The sequence below is a fragment of the Pararge aegeria genome, chromosome Z (assembly GCF_905163445.1).
Source record: "Pararge aegeria chromosome Z, ilParAegt1.1, whole genome shotgun sequence".
Taxonomy (NCBI): Eukaryota; Metazoa; Arthropoda; class Insecta; order Lepidoptera; family Nymphalidae; genus Pararge; species Pararge aegeria.
This window is the reverse complement of record NC_053208.1, coordinates 6056591-6074773: the sequence shown is the minus strand read 5'-3', so window position 1 is coordinate 6074773 and position 18183 is coordinate 6056591. Positions and strand designations below refer to the sequence as shown.

The following is an 18183-nucleotide window of genomic DNA, read 5'->3' as shown; positions in this document are numbered from 1 at the left end:
AACAACGGCACTCAAAAGCTCGCGTTAGTAAGAAAATAGCCCGCACAATAATATTTTTTGAAACTTCCACTGAACTTTTTGCCTGTACAACTTTCAGAGATGTATGAGATGATGATGAGTATGTAGAACTTCGCATTATTATTTGTGAATTGGCACTAATGTTTTTCATTTGTTGAACCAACTTTTGTGAAACTTTTTTTTAATAAATTTAACAAACAAATAAACTATGATACAAAGACTGACTAAGTAATGAACTTAACTTTCTTAAACTAAACTTACCTTAGGAGCCTCACAGACAGGACTCGAGCAAAAATTAAGTATCAATTGCCACGGCCAAAATGTTCAAAGTTCGTTTAACGCGCGCTTACACGACACTGTTTAAACCACAACACGGTAAAACACCTGTACTCTCGAACAAGCGGTCAGGTACGGCGCTTTATGATTTATGACATTCGTGAAGGCCACCTACGTTTTTATAGTGCACGCAAACACAGGCATTACATGCAAGGTGCATCTGAAAAACGTAGTTAGATCACTGAATGTGCAATAGATAAAATTCCCTAAGCACTTACATATAGGGTTCATATTTTGACTCTGATTAATCTAGGTCTTCCTGTATTTCGAATTGCATCTGTTGTTAATTTTCCAGAAGCTACGGGGGTATCATAGAGAGATGGGGGATGGGCGGAGCTAGCTCTATACGTCATGCCCTGCGCGTTATGCTCCTCGTTGATGTAAACTTATAGTTTAAAGGTGAGGAGGTGAGCTTTTTTAAACGCATGTGTGAAAGCGCGTATTTTAGGAACGTTAGGCCCGATTTGAATTTTTTTTTGCGTTTGATTAAGTTTTTCTTTTCGGCTACGCATTGATCAAGAGTGCTATTCTGATTTATGCTTTCCTGGTAACTTATGATATTCTTTGAAATCATTATTAATTCAAACATAATTAAAACTTATTTTATTTTAAGTATTTTGAGAAAAAGCAATATACATATATTTACTTATCCATTTCCCACAGTAGTGAGCACAAGGGTAACGTTTTTTGGGCGTAGGAATGTATCCGGTATTAAAGAAGCTACAGCCTAATTTTACAGTTTTATAAATCTGGTGTCGCTAGTTTTGTTTATGTTTAAAAGTGTTAGAAAAATAACGTTACATTACATTAAAGTCAAATCAATGGACACTGGTGGGGAAAAAATTAGAAAAACGCCTGCAAAATTTATAATAATCAAAAATTAAAACGGAGTTAGGTGTACTAATTTAATAAAAGTTAAGGATGTTGGAGTCGAGAACATGTTTTAACTACACCTATTAACTCTTTATGCCCCGTGCAAGTTTAATTGAATATGTAGTGATTTTGTTTTGATTTCTCTATTTTATTTAAAGCTTTACTAATTATGTTATAGGCTTTTGTGTTTTGACGCATTTTTTTCTATAATTCAATGAAGATCAGACGTTATGGCTTTTACAAAACGCGTTATTTTTATGATAATAATCCATTATATGGTTTGGTGGAAAAATTCATTGAATTCAATGTTGTAGGCAAGCTGTGTTGATTTTAGGCGGAATCATGATTTCTATCATCTTCAGGAGTGATTTTAGTCTATTCTCTTTCTAATATTATTGAAAATAAATGCGTGTTTTTTCAGTAAGGTTGTTTTTACAAATGCCGGTGCAAATGTTTTTTTTTTTCTAATCGGTGTAAAAGCTTTACGAAAATTAACCACCCGTTGGAGTATTGTTGGTTGATGCGCTAAGTTGGATCAAGTAATTCACCTTTTTTTCGCTTATGTATGTCTCAGGTACGTATGTCTTATGTATACGATTATATACTCGGCTACAATTTCTTGTACAGAGTTTTATATGATTACTGGGTGCAGCGAAACGTGACAATTAGACATAATCTTTCTCGACGACCTTCCTGGCACATTGGTGAGCGCTGAGGTCTCGTGAGGTCTCGAATTCGATTCCCGGTAGACCCAATTTGGGAATGTATATTTTTCAGATTCGGTCTGGAACGTAAAAGACGTGCCGCCAAGCGATTTAGCGTCCCAGCACGATGCCACTTAGAAACCTTAGGTTAGGGGGAGTATTAAAACAACTGCTAAAATCAGGTACCATCTTAGACTGCTTCCACTCGTTTACCAGCGGAGATAAGAATCAAGGGCTAACTTGTAGTAAATTAAAAAAAAAATCTGCGACTTGCTTACGTTGATTCGTAGGTCCACCTGTAGTAGAACACTCCTGGGGTCATTAAGCTTTGTATTAAAGTCTGCCAGAGTCTCTACCATTAGGACTACACAGTCGGCAAACTAAGGTTGAGTGATTTGTTGATGTAGATGCCAAGCCCGTTCCAATTTACAACCTTAAAAACGTCGCGGTAAATAGTCACGTAGAGAATATGTCCCTATCGAAAATTACTAGCCTAGTGGGTGACTTCGGCTTTACTTTCATAGGGCCGATTTCGAGCCCTGGCACGCACCTGGCACGGACCTCTAAAGTTATATGCGTTTTAAGAATTAAATGTCATTTGCTTCAACGGTGTAAGAAAGCATTGTGAGACCTTCATGCCTGAGAGTTTTCCATAATGTTCTCAAAGACGAGTGACGTCCAGAAATCAGTATTTGTAATAGTATTTCTCAATCTCACTGAATATCTCAGGTTTATAAGAAATTAGATTACCATGATCGGTTTTTAGTCGCGTCGGCTGGCTCTGTCCGACTGTCAAATCCCTCGCGAACACTTTTTAGTTGCTATTCACGATTGTATATTTAATATTCTCAGTTTTAAAGTGGCTTGTATCACAGTAATGTTCTACGGCGTAGGCGTATTATGACGTGGAATTTTTGTAAATTCGTCCTATTAAGTGGTAAAATAGGAATTGCAATTTTATAAGACTGTCTTTAATGTATTTTCGAAGCTATTTATGTATTTTATATTCTAATTATGAAAACAAAACTCTCTTTTGTGTTCAAATTTATGAATAAAAAATACAACTATTATTAAGCTGGTTTTTTAAACTATTTGGTTCATAAACCTAACAATACAGGCTCGTGTTATGCGTTTCATCAATGAGAATGGATTCTATCCAAATAACAAAGGGGTGAAATGTGGTTTGGAATGTTGTATGAAATTCCTATGTTTTTGATGTTTTGTGATGGCAATTTTTTTATTTCCTCATTAAATTTGATAAAAATTAAGAGTTAATTAAAATCTGAGTTTATATAGTAATACTAATGCAGGAGAATGTTAAGAATATCCTGGAGGGACAAATTAAAGAAAGCGACCGTGCTAAGTCGCATAGAGAAGAAAACCAAAAGTTGCATATTTAGTAAAGAAAAGAAGTACAGTAAGCATTACACCTGTAAGTTTTACTAACGTAAGGCAATTGCGGAAGTAGTGATAGCGACTTACAGCTTACCTGAGTAACTATAACTAGCTAACAAAGTTGTTTACTAATAGTACATAAAACTAACGTAAGTAATTAAAGATTTTAAACTAAGATTTTCGTCGTTAATTAATATTTCTTAAATATAGTTCAACGGGTACATACTACGATAATATTTTGGATTTGTCGATATTTCGACCCAGTTGCATGGATCGTGGTCACGACGGTACTGCGTAGGTACGAGATGTCAAGTTGGATGTCACGGGCAGAATCTGATTACCCACTTTCGTATTCTTTTGTGTATTCTAGTGTGTCGAACTGTTCGACACACTACACTAACAACGTCACTTTTAAATTGAAAAGCTTTACGATGGTTTCTTGCTTTGCATAATTCTACCACTGGATTCCACACACTTGCTATTTTAAAACCGTCCTCACGATTGAAGTTTTTGAAATTCGGAAGCACAAAAACTGCAACTGGGTCGAAATATCGACAAATCCAAAATATTATCGTGGTATGTACCCGTTGAACTATATTTAAGTAACGTCAGTAAAGCTTACTGGTGTAAGCTCAGGCTAATTGTAAGTATTACTTACCTCAGGGTTTATGTAATTGCATTCGTCCTTCAATTCTTCGTTATTGATCTTCAAGGAGAACTTGTTCTTCATTATCCTTATAAGTTCGATGCCGTCTTTCTCCGGTACCAAAGTGTTAGTGCAAACGAAGCTAGTGGTAGCTTTCGATGTAGGGTCCACTTCGAGAGCTCCCCTGGTGCTCATGTATATAAACTGACCATTCTTCGTCATAAGACGGTAGCAAGATTCACCCATTAAACGGTGGTTGACGTACACTGAAAAGAGAAATTAATCAATTAATTAGCATGCTCAGTGCCCCGCGCTTACTAGAGTGGCGGGTGGCAGTTTTGACGACCCTCCATTGCTGTGATTTTATGTGGGAGGTCCCGGGTTTAATCCCGCCGGGGGAAATTTGGGACGTTGTAATTACTAATTTTTCCCAGATAATGTCTGGTTCGTTCGTTGCTAGTTAGTATCCTTACAACAAAGACTTCCTGCCAAGCTATTTAGCGTTCCGGTACGATGCCGCGTAACAGCCGACTTGGGATATGGATTTTAAATAACATTTATATACGCCTAATGGAATTGACTTTGAAGCAAATTCCCTGTGAGCTCCGGTTTTAAAGTTTCCAATTCTTGATAGGAGGCTGCGGCCGTGCCTTAGCGTTTCGGTACTATGCCGGATATATTAGTATAACTGCCCTTTCCATTACAGGTTAGTCCGCTACTATCTAGGACAGCATCATCATTTAATACCAGGGTGAGATTATTTGGTAAAAACTTAGTATGCATTGGACATAATTTTAAATCCCTTTTTTTGTCTGCCAAGTTATATATACAAATTTATCTCAATCTATCTGTAATACCAAAATCATGTTTTTTATTTTTGCGATTAAGAATTTATAGCCCCTCAATGTCACAGAAAATTACGTGGAAAGGAGAAGAACAAGAAAGAGGTGTAGGGAAGAGTGAGCTGAAGTAAAAATAATTCCATGAAAAGCGATTTAGCTCTACGTGCATAGAAACTATCCCTATTTTCTTTCTTTAAGTAAGTTTTAAGTTGTGTATTATGTATTTAAGTATAGCGTTATCTTGTTTATTAATCATTTATGTGCCTTTATCTCTATATATAAAAGGCAAAGGTGACTGACTGACTGACTGACTGACTGACTGATATATCAACGCACAGCTCTAACCACTTGACGGATCGGGCTGAAATTTTCTACAAAGTTATTACAACGTAGGCATCCGCTAAGTAAGGATCTTTGAAAATTCGAACCCTAACAGGGTTAAATGGGGGATGAAAGTTTGTATAGAATCCTTCATTTATGAATTTATTTTTCACATCAACAATTTATGTTACATCCATGAAACTTTGATTTTAGGTGTTCGATTAAAAATCAAGGAATACATGTTTAACAAATTTTAATAATTCCAAATCCAAAGGCATCAAATAGGGAATGAAAATTTATATGAATATTTCAGATTTTTTAAGTAATTAACGTTCATATTTTTCTATTAGCAGCGAGGCTTTTTTTATACCTTTGCAGTTAAAATTTACCACATCAAAAATTGAACTTAACGTGAACGAAGCCGCGGGCAAAAGCTAGTTGCTTTATAAAATCGCGTCTTAAAAGAAAAAAATACAAAATTTATTATAATAAGTCAGGCGCAGGTAGCTCGTACTAATGATGCTACGGCTCGTAGACCCGAGTAACCGTAGACAATGAATGCACATTTGCGTTGCGCATCTACTAAAGGGATCGTTATAATTGATAGCCCACACGTGCAGTAATTTAGCCTAAACCTCCGCGTTATTAAATCAGATGGAGTGAATTTAACTCATTGGATTTTCAAGAGAACTAGAAAACTAGAAGTCCCAAAGACCCCTTTTAAACTTTAAATAAGAATTACATACGTTTATGCAGTGGCGTGCATACAGGGTATGCACAGGGTATACAGATGATACGATTTGAAGAAGATGTCCACTGCGAGCTATAGATACTGGAGGGTAGGCTTTTTATAACTCTTTTTAAAGTTTTTTACCTTAAGTTTTTTACAACTCTAACCGGAAATTTTCTCTAAATGCACGCCACTGCGTTTATGGCACCAGAAACTCAGCCTTTTTCATTAGTAATATAGAAATTATAATTTATAACACTTTTTAGTTTAATACTTTTTTTTTATTTTTTTTATTTCGATCCGAGATAATAATGATAATGCTGTAAAACCTACAATTAATTATTGTTATGGCAGAAGATTCTTTTTTTTATTTTTTATGAATTTTATTTTTTTATGAATGTTGCTACAATTAATTGCTGGTGTGTCGCATGAAAAAATAAGTAGTGTTTTTTTTTAAATTTGTAATAGCTTGACCTCACCTGATGGAAAGTGCAGATGTGACCTAAGATGATACGTGCTGGCCTAGGGTTTAGTGATTAAAATTGAAGATACAGAGAAACACGCGCGTGGTGAACGGAAGAATAAATATTATTCTAAGAAATCAGCAAGTGACAAAGACCGTTAAAGTTTCACTAAATACTTACTAAACATATACATAAATACTACGATAATATACACACCCCCATCTAGCCACAAAGAAAGCGTAACTTGTGTTATGGGAACTAAGATGACTGATAAATATTTTTATAAATAATATACATAAATAATTATAAAATACATATAAACACCCAGACACTGAAAAATATTCATATTCATCGCAGAATCATTTTCCAGTTGTGGGAATCGAACCCACGGCCTTAGACTCAGGAAGCAGGGCCGCTGCCGACTGCGCCAATCGGCCGTCAAAAATAAAATATAAAATAAATAATTATATTAACACACATAATATACACTCCATTAAACATTATAATTCAAAGTAGGTTTTTCACTTGTATAAAATAACGAGCTGTTAGAGTAATAATTTAGTTGCAGTCATAAGAATATCAAAGAGAAATGATAAGTTATCTCATTTCTATTTGCGGATATTTAGTTATGGTTATATGCAAATTGGTTTATCAAAGCAATAACAGTTAGCACGGCGATAGCCAGACGGTAAACAAGTAAATACTAAATCAGCATGCGTGTAAGTAGTAGGTACTTAATGGTGAGAAATTAAAAATAAAACCTCCAACTTCTCAAGAAAAGAATATTAAAAACAATACAAATTGAAAAATTTAGCACCCTTAAACCCCTGTACCTTTAGGTCCTTTGTTTGCAAAAATATTATATTCTAAAGGTAAAACTATTACTTGTCCATCGGGTATTTTTATACGTGTACAAGTGGATACTGGATAATGGATAAATAAATATTTTGAATACTGACAAATAAATTTTACGAACTGCTGGATACTGGTAATTTTTAGAGCGTCCCTAATACCGCGGAACTTTTTTAATACAAAAAAATCCCGACTTTCAATGTAGTGTAAACTATACTACTAGTCAAACCTTTTCATAACATACCCATATAAAGGTAGTTGTAAAAAAACATGCTCTAAAACACACACGCAGACACTATACATACCCGCACAAACACACTCACACACACATAGATACGTCAAACTTATAACACTGCTTCGAGGTTACAAATTGGATGAGCCGTTTTGAAGGAGTAGGACCTCAAACACCGTGACTCTAGATTTTAGAAATATTATAATATTTTAAACATATTGTAACCAAAGCAAAGCAATAATTTTTAACTAATCGCAATCCGCAATTAGCCAATGTGGTACCGTGGGATAGGTATTAAGTTTCCAATAAAGTGCCTGGTCTCAGATTTTAGCAACCGACAATGCAAAAATCCCTTCCTTTGGGAGAGTAAAGTATTCGCAAAGACGCGATTTTCCAATTATCTGCACCATTTGATATAAATGTTTTCATTGAAGTAAGATAATGGTGATAATTTTCAATATTCCTTGATTTAAAACTAAAGCTACAAGGCTTGGAAGCCAGGCCCGCTCTGGTCTACGAAAAGCCTACAAAAAATCTGCCCGGGTAATTTATTTTTAAAAAGAAAATATAAGCAGCGATAGTGAAAAAATATTCTTAAACAAACAATTTATACAAATAATACATGATAAACAAGTAAAAGTAGGTATATGCAATTACACGTGTTACAATCGTATAAATCAATTTAATGCCGTTGCAATACTTTCTATCTTCACACTTCATGCTCTTTTGGTCAAAGTGCACAATTGAATTTACACTATAAAGTATCGCGGCTTGAACAACTACTTCAATAGATTGACGTTAATTACCTTTACTCATACAATGTATGTTTATTAATGTTTTAATAAACAACACACGAACAGTTTTTGGCAACGGTATAAATTTCATAAGATTTAATTGTATCATCACTTACCAAAGTCGCAATTAAGCGCCAAATGTAATGTTTTTTTTTTATTAATAGCGGCCAAACGAGCAAGCGGGTCACCTGACGTTAAGCGGCTACTACCGCCCATGATTATCTGCCGCAGGGGAGGCACTAAGGCGTTGTGGGTTTATTAAGAACTTTTTTTATCCACCCCTTGAAAAAAAAATTGCATTGCATTTGAAGTTATAAGTGCGTATCAGAAATAAACTATTCCTGGCTTCTAGATGCTATTGCTAAAATATGTTTTTGTGTCTACGACATGTACCTCTTGCGGGATAGAAGTTGTAGCGCAAACAAAACTCCAGAACGCCCCGCGTCGTAAAGTAGATAGAATAGGGATTCTAAGGTGCAGATAAATCACTTTGGGATTGTCAGCAATTAACTAAATTTAGTCATATCTATTATATATTGATTGATGTTGTGAGACTAGCACACTAACTTGTCGTTAAAAAGATGATTATGAAGGTCTTTCTTTTATTTTTATTATTTGAAAATAAATGGAAATGGCACCATTTTTTAATAGTTAAAAAAATGTCTTTAAACCAGTTAGCGTATGATTTGTATGTCAGTGCATTTTTGACGCATAGCATGATATTGATAGATAAACAAAAAGAGTACGGTATGAATTCCGAGAGGCTCGTACTCGGTTAGCCTAGAGCCATTTTGAAACGGATTGCATTTTCAACGGCCTGCGGCTCACGTTTGTTTGCTTTTTTAGCCGATTTTTGCCATTTACAGTTTACTGTAAATTTACAGTTTACTGTAAATGGCAAACATCGGCTCGAAAGTATATCATAACTATCTTCAAATAGAAACATGAATTCTCGCTGCACATTAAAATAAATCTAGTAAATAAGAAAAACAAAAAAATTAGAAAAATGGATTAGAAAAAACTACTGTGCCGGCTTTATTTTTGACGTAAAACGACTAGGGTATAAACTTAGATATTGACGGAAGTAACGCTGACGTCAGACGTATGTTTAGTTTCCGCTATTTAAAAATAATAATTTGGATTGGTCGTAAGTATATTTCATATACTCCACGCTTCTTGATATCATAATCAATTAGGATTATTTATTTCCAATATTTTCAAACGGATCAATTGTGAATAGCAAAGCAAGTAAAAGTTCAAAAGTTTAAAAAAAAAAATTAAATTGCAGTTTTTTTGAAAATTTCTAAATATACTATTTCTAATATACAATATGTTTATTTATTACTTTTGTAATAAATAAATTATTGATAAATTTTGTGACTATTGCGACATTCTATAATATTCAATGACAAGGTTACATTGACATGAGCTGATCTAACCTTCAATTTTCTACTCTCAATTATTCTAAAATGTAATAAATGAAAATATTTATAAAATGTGAAAATAATATTAATGAATTTTAAATAGAATATAAAATGAAATAGTGAATATTAAATGAAATGGCGGAGTCCCAGGAACATTTTACGCGCGTAAAGGTTACACGCACACACTTTTTTTTGCTATCAACTTGACGGATAAAAAAATACATAAAAATAATATCTTTATTTTCTTATACACAATAGAGAGAGTGAACAATAAAGAAAAACTCTTACGTTTATGCACCCAGGAAATTATACTTCGTTGCAGTTAATAACAAATTATTCATTACGCATTTGAATTAAATGAATCTTTAATTCATTAAAATATTCATTGGGGACTAACTTCATCATAACGTGCTCGTTGCACGGTAAATTTTGAAAAATCCTCAGTTCTATAACGCGCTAAATGATTTGATTTCGGTAAGAACATTTAATACACCGTACACATAAATTTTGTATCATATACTTTCAGCGCCCTCGTCTGACCTGAGGTCAACATAGATATTATATACACAATCAGCTGATCATAATACCGTATTGTAAAATTGAAATGGTAGATTGATAAACATGAGGGTAAATCATGCGAGTTAATTTACGTAAAAGGTGCCGGGATGAATTCCGGAGTCAAGGGGTGGACAGAAACTCCGGTGCTGGTATTGAAATATAATCCTAGTACACGTGTTTAATGTAAACGCGTTTATCGATTTTGATCTCATATACGTTGCTGGTGCCATCTTGACGGGTAGCGGCTTTAGGTACGCATAATATTTGCATCGATAATTTGGCCGAATAAAGTTAGTCAAGAAATTTTGCGACTTGTGCTTTAAAGTGGGTGGGGTTCGCTTCCTTTGTAGAGACAATTATCAGAGGATTTGGCCGGGATTAGTTACCACTCTACGACATAGCCGCTCCGCCAAGCAATTAAGCGTTCCGGTACGATATCGCGTAGAAAAACTGATTTGGGGTATTTACTTAACATAACCCCTAACATGGTAGCCCGTTACGATCTTATGCTGCATCACACACTATCAGGTGTAACAGTCAAGGGCTAACTTATAGTGAAATACAAAAAGAAGAATTGTAGCAACATGCATTTTTTTGGAATTAGTAAGACTATCCGTATTTAAAACGCATGTCTTTGTAAAATATATATCAGGTATCGAAATCGTATCAAATACGATATAATTCCAATAACGGGTACCGCTCGAAATATATAAGTAAAATTAAAAAAAACAACGGAATTTCATGAATTACAAATATTTTTTTGAAAATTTAACCTCTATATCAGTATAAATATCGGTACAATATATTTAAATATCAATAGTTTCTAGTACATTCTGCGCCCTAGCTTACCGGTTCCGGGTTTTCTGAGTCCACGTTTTAATATCCGTGTTCAAAGAAACACAGACGAGATCAGAACTCCGCCAGAGGTTCTTTGAGCATCCTGAGAAGATTGCAAGGCAATATTATAATACGATCTTCATAGAACGTAAAATATAATATTAAGTCCTTTTGGCTACTTTACGGATCTTAAGGGTACGTTCAAAGAGATGGAAATTCATCTATTGCAACGAACCTTTAGAATCCGGAGCAAGTATTTTATATTAACTTAAATGAAGAAATTACTATCGTCAGGCGAAAACTGAAAATTGAAAACAGGAGTTCATAAGCTCTTGCTAGCAAAAGGGGAACACAAATTAATTTGATACAGTGCAATGCAAAGAATTCGCTGAAAACAACGTTGTATTTCATAACTTTCGCTATTAAAAAATCGCAAAAAGCAACAGAAAATGTATTGCAATACCTACTTATTAAATAACTCGCATTTTTAATATCAATTTTATACGTATATCTTTGTATATGACGGGAATAATATAGGGAGGGTAGGGAGAGGACCCACGACGTCTGGAATTTGATTGTAAATTTGCAAGACAGTAATAATAGGTCGGGTCGTTCAGGTGAGTCTATACTCGCATACATTTTAGGTATACTTTTAGTAGTAGTAGAGGTTTTTGTGACAGAGCTCGTCCGGGGAAGTACTACCACCATGCTCATTTCTGCCGCTAAGCAGCATTGTCGCAATGCTGTGTTCCGTTTTGGTTGCCGGTGTAATTTAAAGCACATGGCGGCACTTTGCAGGATCAGTTACTTGCATGCACTGCGAAGTGTTGTTCTATCTATAAACAGTGGTTTCTAGCTTACTACCTGGTAGGCATATGGTTGGTCCGCCAATTGTTACTTTATAAAAAAAAAAAGAAATTCGTTTACCAAATTTGAACAAGTAATTTTGCTATAAAGCTGTGAACAATGGAGCGGTGGCGAAAATTCGTGACCCTCTGTTTATTGTTTCTTGTGCATAACTTTTCCGTTCAACTGAGACCTTACAAATGTCAGAGCGTGACGTTTTTCACGTGGACAATTAATCGACTTTGTTTGAACCAAAGAACTCTACGCGAGAACATATTTTGGTTACGTCAGTGACATTAATTATGAAAGACTTCGCAATATTATCTCACAGAGTTAAAATTCGCAAGGCATTAAAGTAAACGCTGTATAACATAATAATTAAATTAAAATTTGTTTTCGTCATATAACTCAACAAGTTACAGAAATAGACATATAATCTTTACAGATACAGAATATAACGGTCAAGAATGGAGCTATAATCGTGGAATACACAACCTTGGGCTTTTTGATTGGAATTCTTCTTTTAATTGAAGACAGCTAAACAATCTAAATGATCAAAGCCAAGTTATTAGGACTACCGCTTCACTTTTGGGAAGCCGAGTTCGAATCCCAGCACGCACCTCTAACTTTTCCAAGTTAGGTACGTTTTAAGAAATTAAAGTATCTCTTTTTTCAACGGTGAAAGAGAACATCGTGAGGAAACCTACATGCTTGAGAGTGCTCCATGATGTTCTCAAAGGCGTGTTAAGTCCACCAATCCACACTGGGCCAGCGTGTTGGACTAGGGCCTAAATCCTTCTCATTGTAGGAGACCGCACGTGCCGTGTAGTGGGCGGGTTGATATAAATAAATAATAATAATAAATACGACAATACACATCCCCATCTAGTCCCAAAATAAGTGTATTTTGTTTTATGGGTACTAAGATGAGTGAGTATTTTTACAAATAATATACAGAATAATTAATAATAAATAAATAATAAATGAATATACTACGACAATGCGCCCATCGCCATCTAGCCCCAAAGTAAGCGTAGCTTGTGTTTTGGGTACTAAGATGACTGATGAATATTTTTATTAATAATATACATAAATACTTATAATATAAATATAAACACTGTACTTAAATATAAACACCTATGAAAAACATTCATGCTCATCACACAAACATTTTCCAGTTGTAGGAATAGAACCCACGGCCTTGGACTCCGAAAGCAGGGTCGCTGGAAACTACGCCAATCGGCCGTCAAACAGGCATATTCATCTTCTAGGCAAGCGCGCTCCACCTTAGGCTGCATATTCATTTACCATCAGGACTGCATTCACAATGCAGTCCAGCGCTCGTCTATATGTATAGATAAAAAAAAGTTACTGTTTAAATATTTAGAAACAGACACTGAAAAAAAAAATCCAATTGAGGGAATCGCACCTATTGACTCAGAAAGGAGGGTTCCTGCCCACTGCGCCAATCGGCCGTCATATGATGAAACAGTCTATAAATGATTACCAAATTTGTATGTAACAATCAAGAAATCATAAAGTATTAAGATCTAATCCACTTACTTTCCCGTAAAGCCACGATAACCCAGCGCACATCGTCGCGATGCATGAAGTTCATTGCATTCACGCCCCTCACTTCATCTACCATGTAACCAGTGACGAGGGCTATGCGGTGCTCACACTGGATTATACCGCCGTCGATGGAGTGGCGGGTGCGATACTCCATTGTGTAGTACTCCATTCTACTTTCAGTGGCGAAGGTTTCTGATATTGGGCGAATCATACCAATGAACACCTGCAGGACAAAGGAAATCCGCATCAAAATTGAGCAACGTAAAATTTTTTGCACAAATAGGCACATACAACCATTTCGTTCGTAACTTTGTTAACGCGCTCTGATTAACTATCTATTTCGCAGTATGCGAGATTTTTTATCTATTCGATCGCGTAAAATTTAAATACGATTAAAAAGAGCGCCATCTAGGGACCAAAGATGGCGCTTTTCTGACGCCATTGAAATCCGTGACAGAGAGAGCGATATTTATATTAACAAAAAAAACTGTCAAAGAATAAATTTATCAAAGACAATAGAGCTAGGACAATAACAGCCTAAGAACAGTAAATGTAACAGCTATCATTCTCTCTTTCTCGCAAACAAAATTAATAATCTTTTTTCCTTGATTATATATAAGCCTTGAAGGAGCATCAATGTATAATAAATTACCTGACGACATTAAAATAGAACAAAATTTCAATATTTTTAAGAAAAGACTGAAAACCTTTGTAATTGACAAAATCTGAGTATGAAGTCTCATCACTCTCAAGTTTATTATATAATTTCTCATTACACTTTGTACGTAGTTGTAATACGTAAACCTACATAAAATAAGTTGTAAATATTCTTATTGAGTGAAATTGTAATTTCTTTTGAGAAAAAAACCGTTTTTCTATACAAGAATACGAAAAATTGTCGAATAAATTTATAATTTACCCCTAAATCAATCAAGCAGTAGTTATTTTGGTTATACAAAATTTCAGTAAGGCGATTAAAAACTGCAAATAAAGTTTGATTGGAAAAGTGCACGGAGCGGCCGTAGTTTTAAGCGTAGCGTTTTAGCTCACACTCTTAATAAAGGCAACAAGAGTTTAATCAATTGTTGGCGCTACTCGTATGTTTCGCATGGTGTGCATTTACAGTTTGCTACGTTTCCGTTCAGAAAAGTTAGCAGCTCTCTGGAACGACGAAGTTCGGAGGTATTTTCGCGCTGTCTGAATCTTTCAAGTGGACAATGCACTCACATATACCAAAATACCCACTGGCATAATACGTTATGAACATTCTCGGTGTATCAAATATAATTTTAATTACTCCAGATATTTAATGATAATCAAATTAGTGATTATGAGATAATCTAGCAATCTCCAGATATTAATTTAGTACGACGTTGATACAATAGTGACAAGCAAGCTGAATAGACCCATACTCGATGGACATGGAAATAGCTTGAATGGACTGGAATTAATGCGGAATTTATTACAAACAGAGTACACTAGAGTACACAGATAGATGCCGCCTTGTTGACAGAATGGCCATCGTTTAATGCTCAGATCGGCATCCCATTTGACAATTAATTACGGTCACGAATGAATGGAATGCTTTATAGTTATCAAAATATCAGGTCCGGTCCACTCATATAAACCAAATAGGCGACGGCTTAAAGCGTTCGTTATAATAGGGCTGCAATGAGCGGCATCGGAATTTGGAAGCGAACTACAATAGTTGTAATAATTCGTTTGATTTGGATCTGCAAAATACTTTTATTTTTTTGAAAGCTTTATTGCACACACACGTTTTGAACAAAGTAAACACCTATACAGAAGAAACTAAGAATAGAAAATAGAGCGTGCAAAGGCAGTCTTGTCACTAAAGCGATCTATTCCAGACAATCTTTGACGTTAGGAAAAACGAAGGAACGGGTTGGTGCAGCAATTTAAGTTTAAAATAAATATGTTTTATGTATATATATAAAAAATAATTATAAACTACTTAATCATAAATTGTTATACTACACATAATAGTAAATTACGTACTATAATATTACATTGATAAGAACTTATACAATAATTCCCTCATTATAATATTTCACTCATTAATCAACGAAAATGATTTTAGCGCAAAGCACTAGACGGCTTTTTTAAGTTAAAAATCACACTCAATCTCTTAAGTGTAATAAAGTTTTTCACGAATTTACTTAAAAGGATGCCAAAACAGTGGACGTTGTCGAACCAAATCTAATTTCTAATTTGCAGGCCCAATAACTAACTATACAACGTGTAAATTAAAACCGAAATATTACTTCAGAGGCTTCAGAGGTACATTATTTTCTGTCTCTGAGACTTATGTAAAATCGAGGACTCCTGTCACTTTAGGTACGCGTCGCGTAGCGTAGGCACACTTCTTCTTCTTTTTGGTTTATTGGTTCTGCGCGCTGAGCGATTGAACCATTGTCAATTGCTTATTCTGTGGTCAAGTGCTATTCTTATTTATACATTTTTTTTTAAACGAGGAAACTTTTTACATTGAAAAAAAAAATAAGTTTTTTAAAAAAGGAAACAGAATTTTGAAAAGAATTATTACGATGTAGGCACACTTACGGTCTTTTATCTTCAATAGGGTTTTCGTATAGGTGATTTCGTATAGTTAGAATAACTGCTTTAGTTAAACTCGTCAATTGTTTTTATTAAATAAGATTAAGTTCATCTTCGGCATGCTTAAATGTCAGTAAACTGGCAGTGAATCAATTACTGGCGCACGTAACCACTGATTAAATTAGTGCAGGATGACTTGGTCTTCGATTAAGTACACATCAGCGTTTAGAACTCTGCATTGATTTGATTATGAACCTCTAAAATCAATCGAAATATTAATTACGGTAATCCCGACTGAAGGGTGGTTTACAATTAAAATCTAACGCGATTAAATCCTTTATGTGACAGTTTCAACTAACAGTGGAGTTCATCAAATCATTCCATCACCAGCCCACTACAAAGTATGGGTCTCCTCCTTCAATGAGAAGCGGTTAAGGCCTTAGCCCACCACGCCGGCCCAATGCGGATTGGTGGACGCGGATGGCATTTATTTGTTTATTTAAACTCTTTCTTTGTACACCACTACACAGTTAAAAAGAAAATAAAGGACGAATATAGACAAACACAAAAACTGGAATAGGCATGCAGGTATCCTCACGATGTTTTTCTTCACTGTTTCAGCTAGTAATATTTTAATTACTTCGAACGCACATAACTTAGAAAAGTTAGAGGTGCGAGCTGGGATTCGAACTCGGGCCCGGAGTTAAGCTACGAAATGCGTTATCACCGCATTCCTATGTGTGGCAGTGGAGTTATTGAGTCCGAAATCTAGATGATTACAATCATACCTATTTACATTGTTCATAATAGACGTCCAGCATCAAAATAAATGGATCCATCCCTAGTATATTAAGATAAATGTTCTGAATGGCTATTGTAGTGCTTTGATTTTATAGAGAGTGGCTGTTAGCTTATTTTGCACCGTGAACACTAAGCTTGAGCATGGGGTTATAAACAAATCCACTATAATCCTGGCGGTTCCAATGGTAGTGCTAAGTTTATTTCGCTATTTTGATCCACGAGGGAATACGCGCTAATCGTTTGGGGTGAAACGTGTACTATTGATTTTATTTGCTCTCTCTTCATCTTGGGAACGAATTGTATAAATTGAATTATTGCGGGTAGTTTGCAATATAAGTAACAAGAGGCGAAGCGTGTGGGGACTGGGGTGCTTCACCTTCGGGGTGCCTGAGTTCGATCCCCGGCATGTATGTCTTATTTCCGGAGTTATGTGCGTTTTTAAATTGAGAAAATAAATATCTCTTGTTTTAACTGTGCAGGAAAATATCGCGAGGAGACCTGAGAGTTCTCCATAACTTTCTCAAACGTGTTCGATGTTAACCATCCCGCACTTGGCCCGTGGGGAACTACGGCCTAATCTCTTCTCAGTAATGGTATCCTGATAGATTTCGCTTAATGAATAAGGATATCCTGCCGCCGCGCCGTGCCGCTATTTAGCTACCGCTTAAGACTGCGTCATCGCGTACCAAGACTAGTTATAAAAATAGTTTTAATAGCAGCACTTACTATGTCATTTCCACTGGCGTACGGGTTGTTTCCTCTGGACCTGACCCGGCGTCCGATTTGTACAACGGTGTCGACGTATACTCCTGCACGGTCGGACTTACGGAACATCCCATCCACGTGACAGGTAAGGTATTGGACAGGCTCGGAGCGCAAATGTGTCTGTTTTCGGATCCTGTGAAAAACATCATCGCATATTCCACCAGCCCACCAACCTGCGCTGGAGCAGCGAGGTGGGTATGTGATCTAAAACTCTTCTCTCTCTCTTTCTCTCCTATTAAATAGACGGCCTGTGCCCAGCAGTGCGACATTAATAGGATGCTGTACACCGTACTTTGGGGTTATCCATCATCTGCCCGCTAAGTGCATACCCTGTGCATACCCTGCATGCACGCCACTGGCTCTATAAACAACTTAGCATCGGGGATCTGACAACTGGCAAACTATTTATCGTTTCGGCTAAATAAAACTGCCATACCCCTAACAGGTTAGCCCCCTACCATCTCACACGAATCACTATAGGTGTTATTGCAGTCATTGCGACAGAGCTCGTCCTCTAAGCACCATTGTTGCAATGCTGTATTCTAGTCTGAAATACGTGACTTAAGACCATTTACCAGAAGACGTAGTGTTGGAAG

The 18183-nt window shown here is 35.7% G+C and overlaps 1 protein-coding gene across 2 annotated transcripts in view; it reads right to left on the bottom strand.

Moving 5' to 3' along the window:
- Nucleotides 1-18183, bottom strand: part of LOC120635990 — a 77141-nt gene that overhangs the window by 18869 nt on the left and 40089 nt on the right. For both annotated transcript variants that reach the window (XR_005659323.1, XM_039907212.1), the window contains exons 5-7: nucleotides 17549-17720; nucleotides 13436-13667; nucleotides 3985-4238 (exon numbers count right to left, since the gene is read on the bottom strand). Coding sequence is in view for 1 of the 2 variants with exons in the window: in XM_039907212.1 (XP_039763146.1) it covers nucleotides 3985-4238; nucleotides 13436-13667; nucleotides 17549-17720 (658 nt within the window). In the remaining variant the exon portion in view is untranslated. The remainder of the gene's footprint in view (nucleotides 1-3984; nucleotides 4239-13435; nucleotides 13668-17548; nucleotides 17721-18183) is intronic.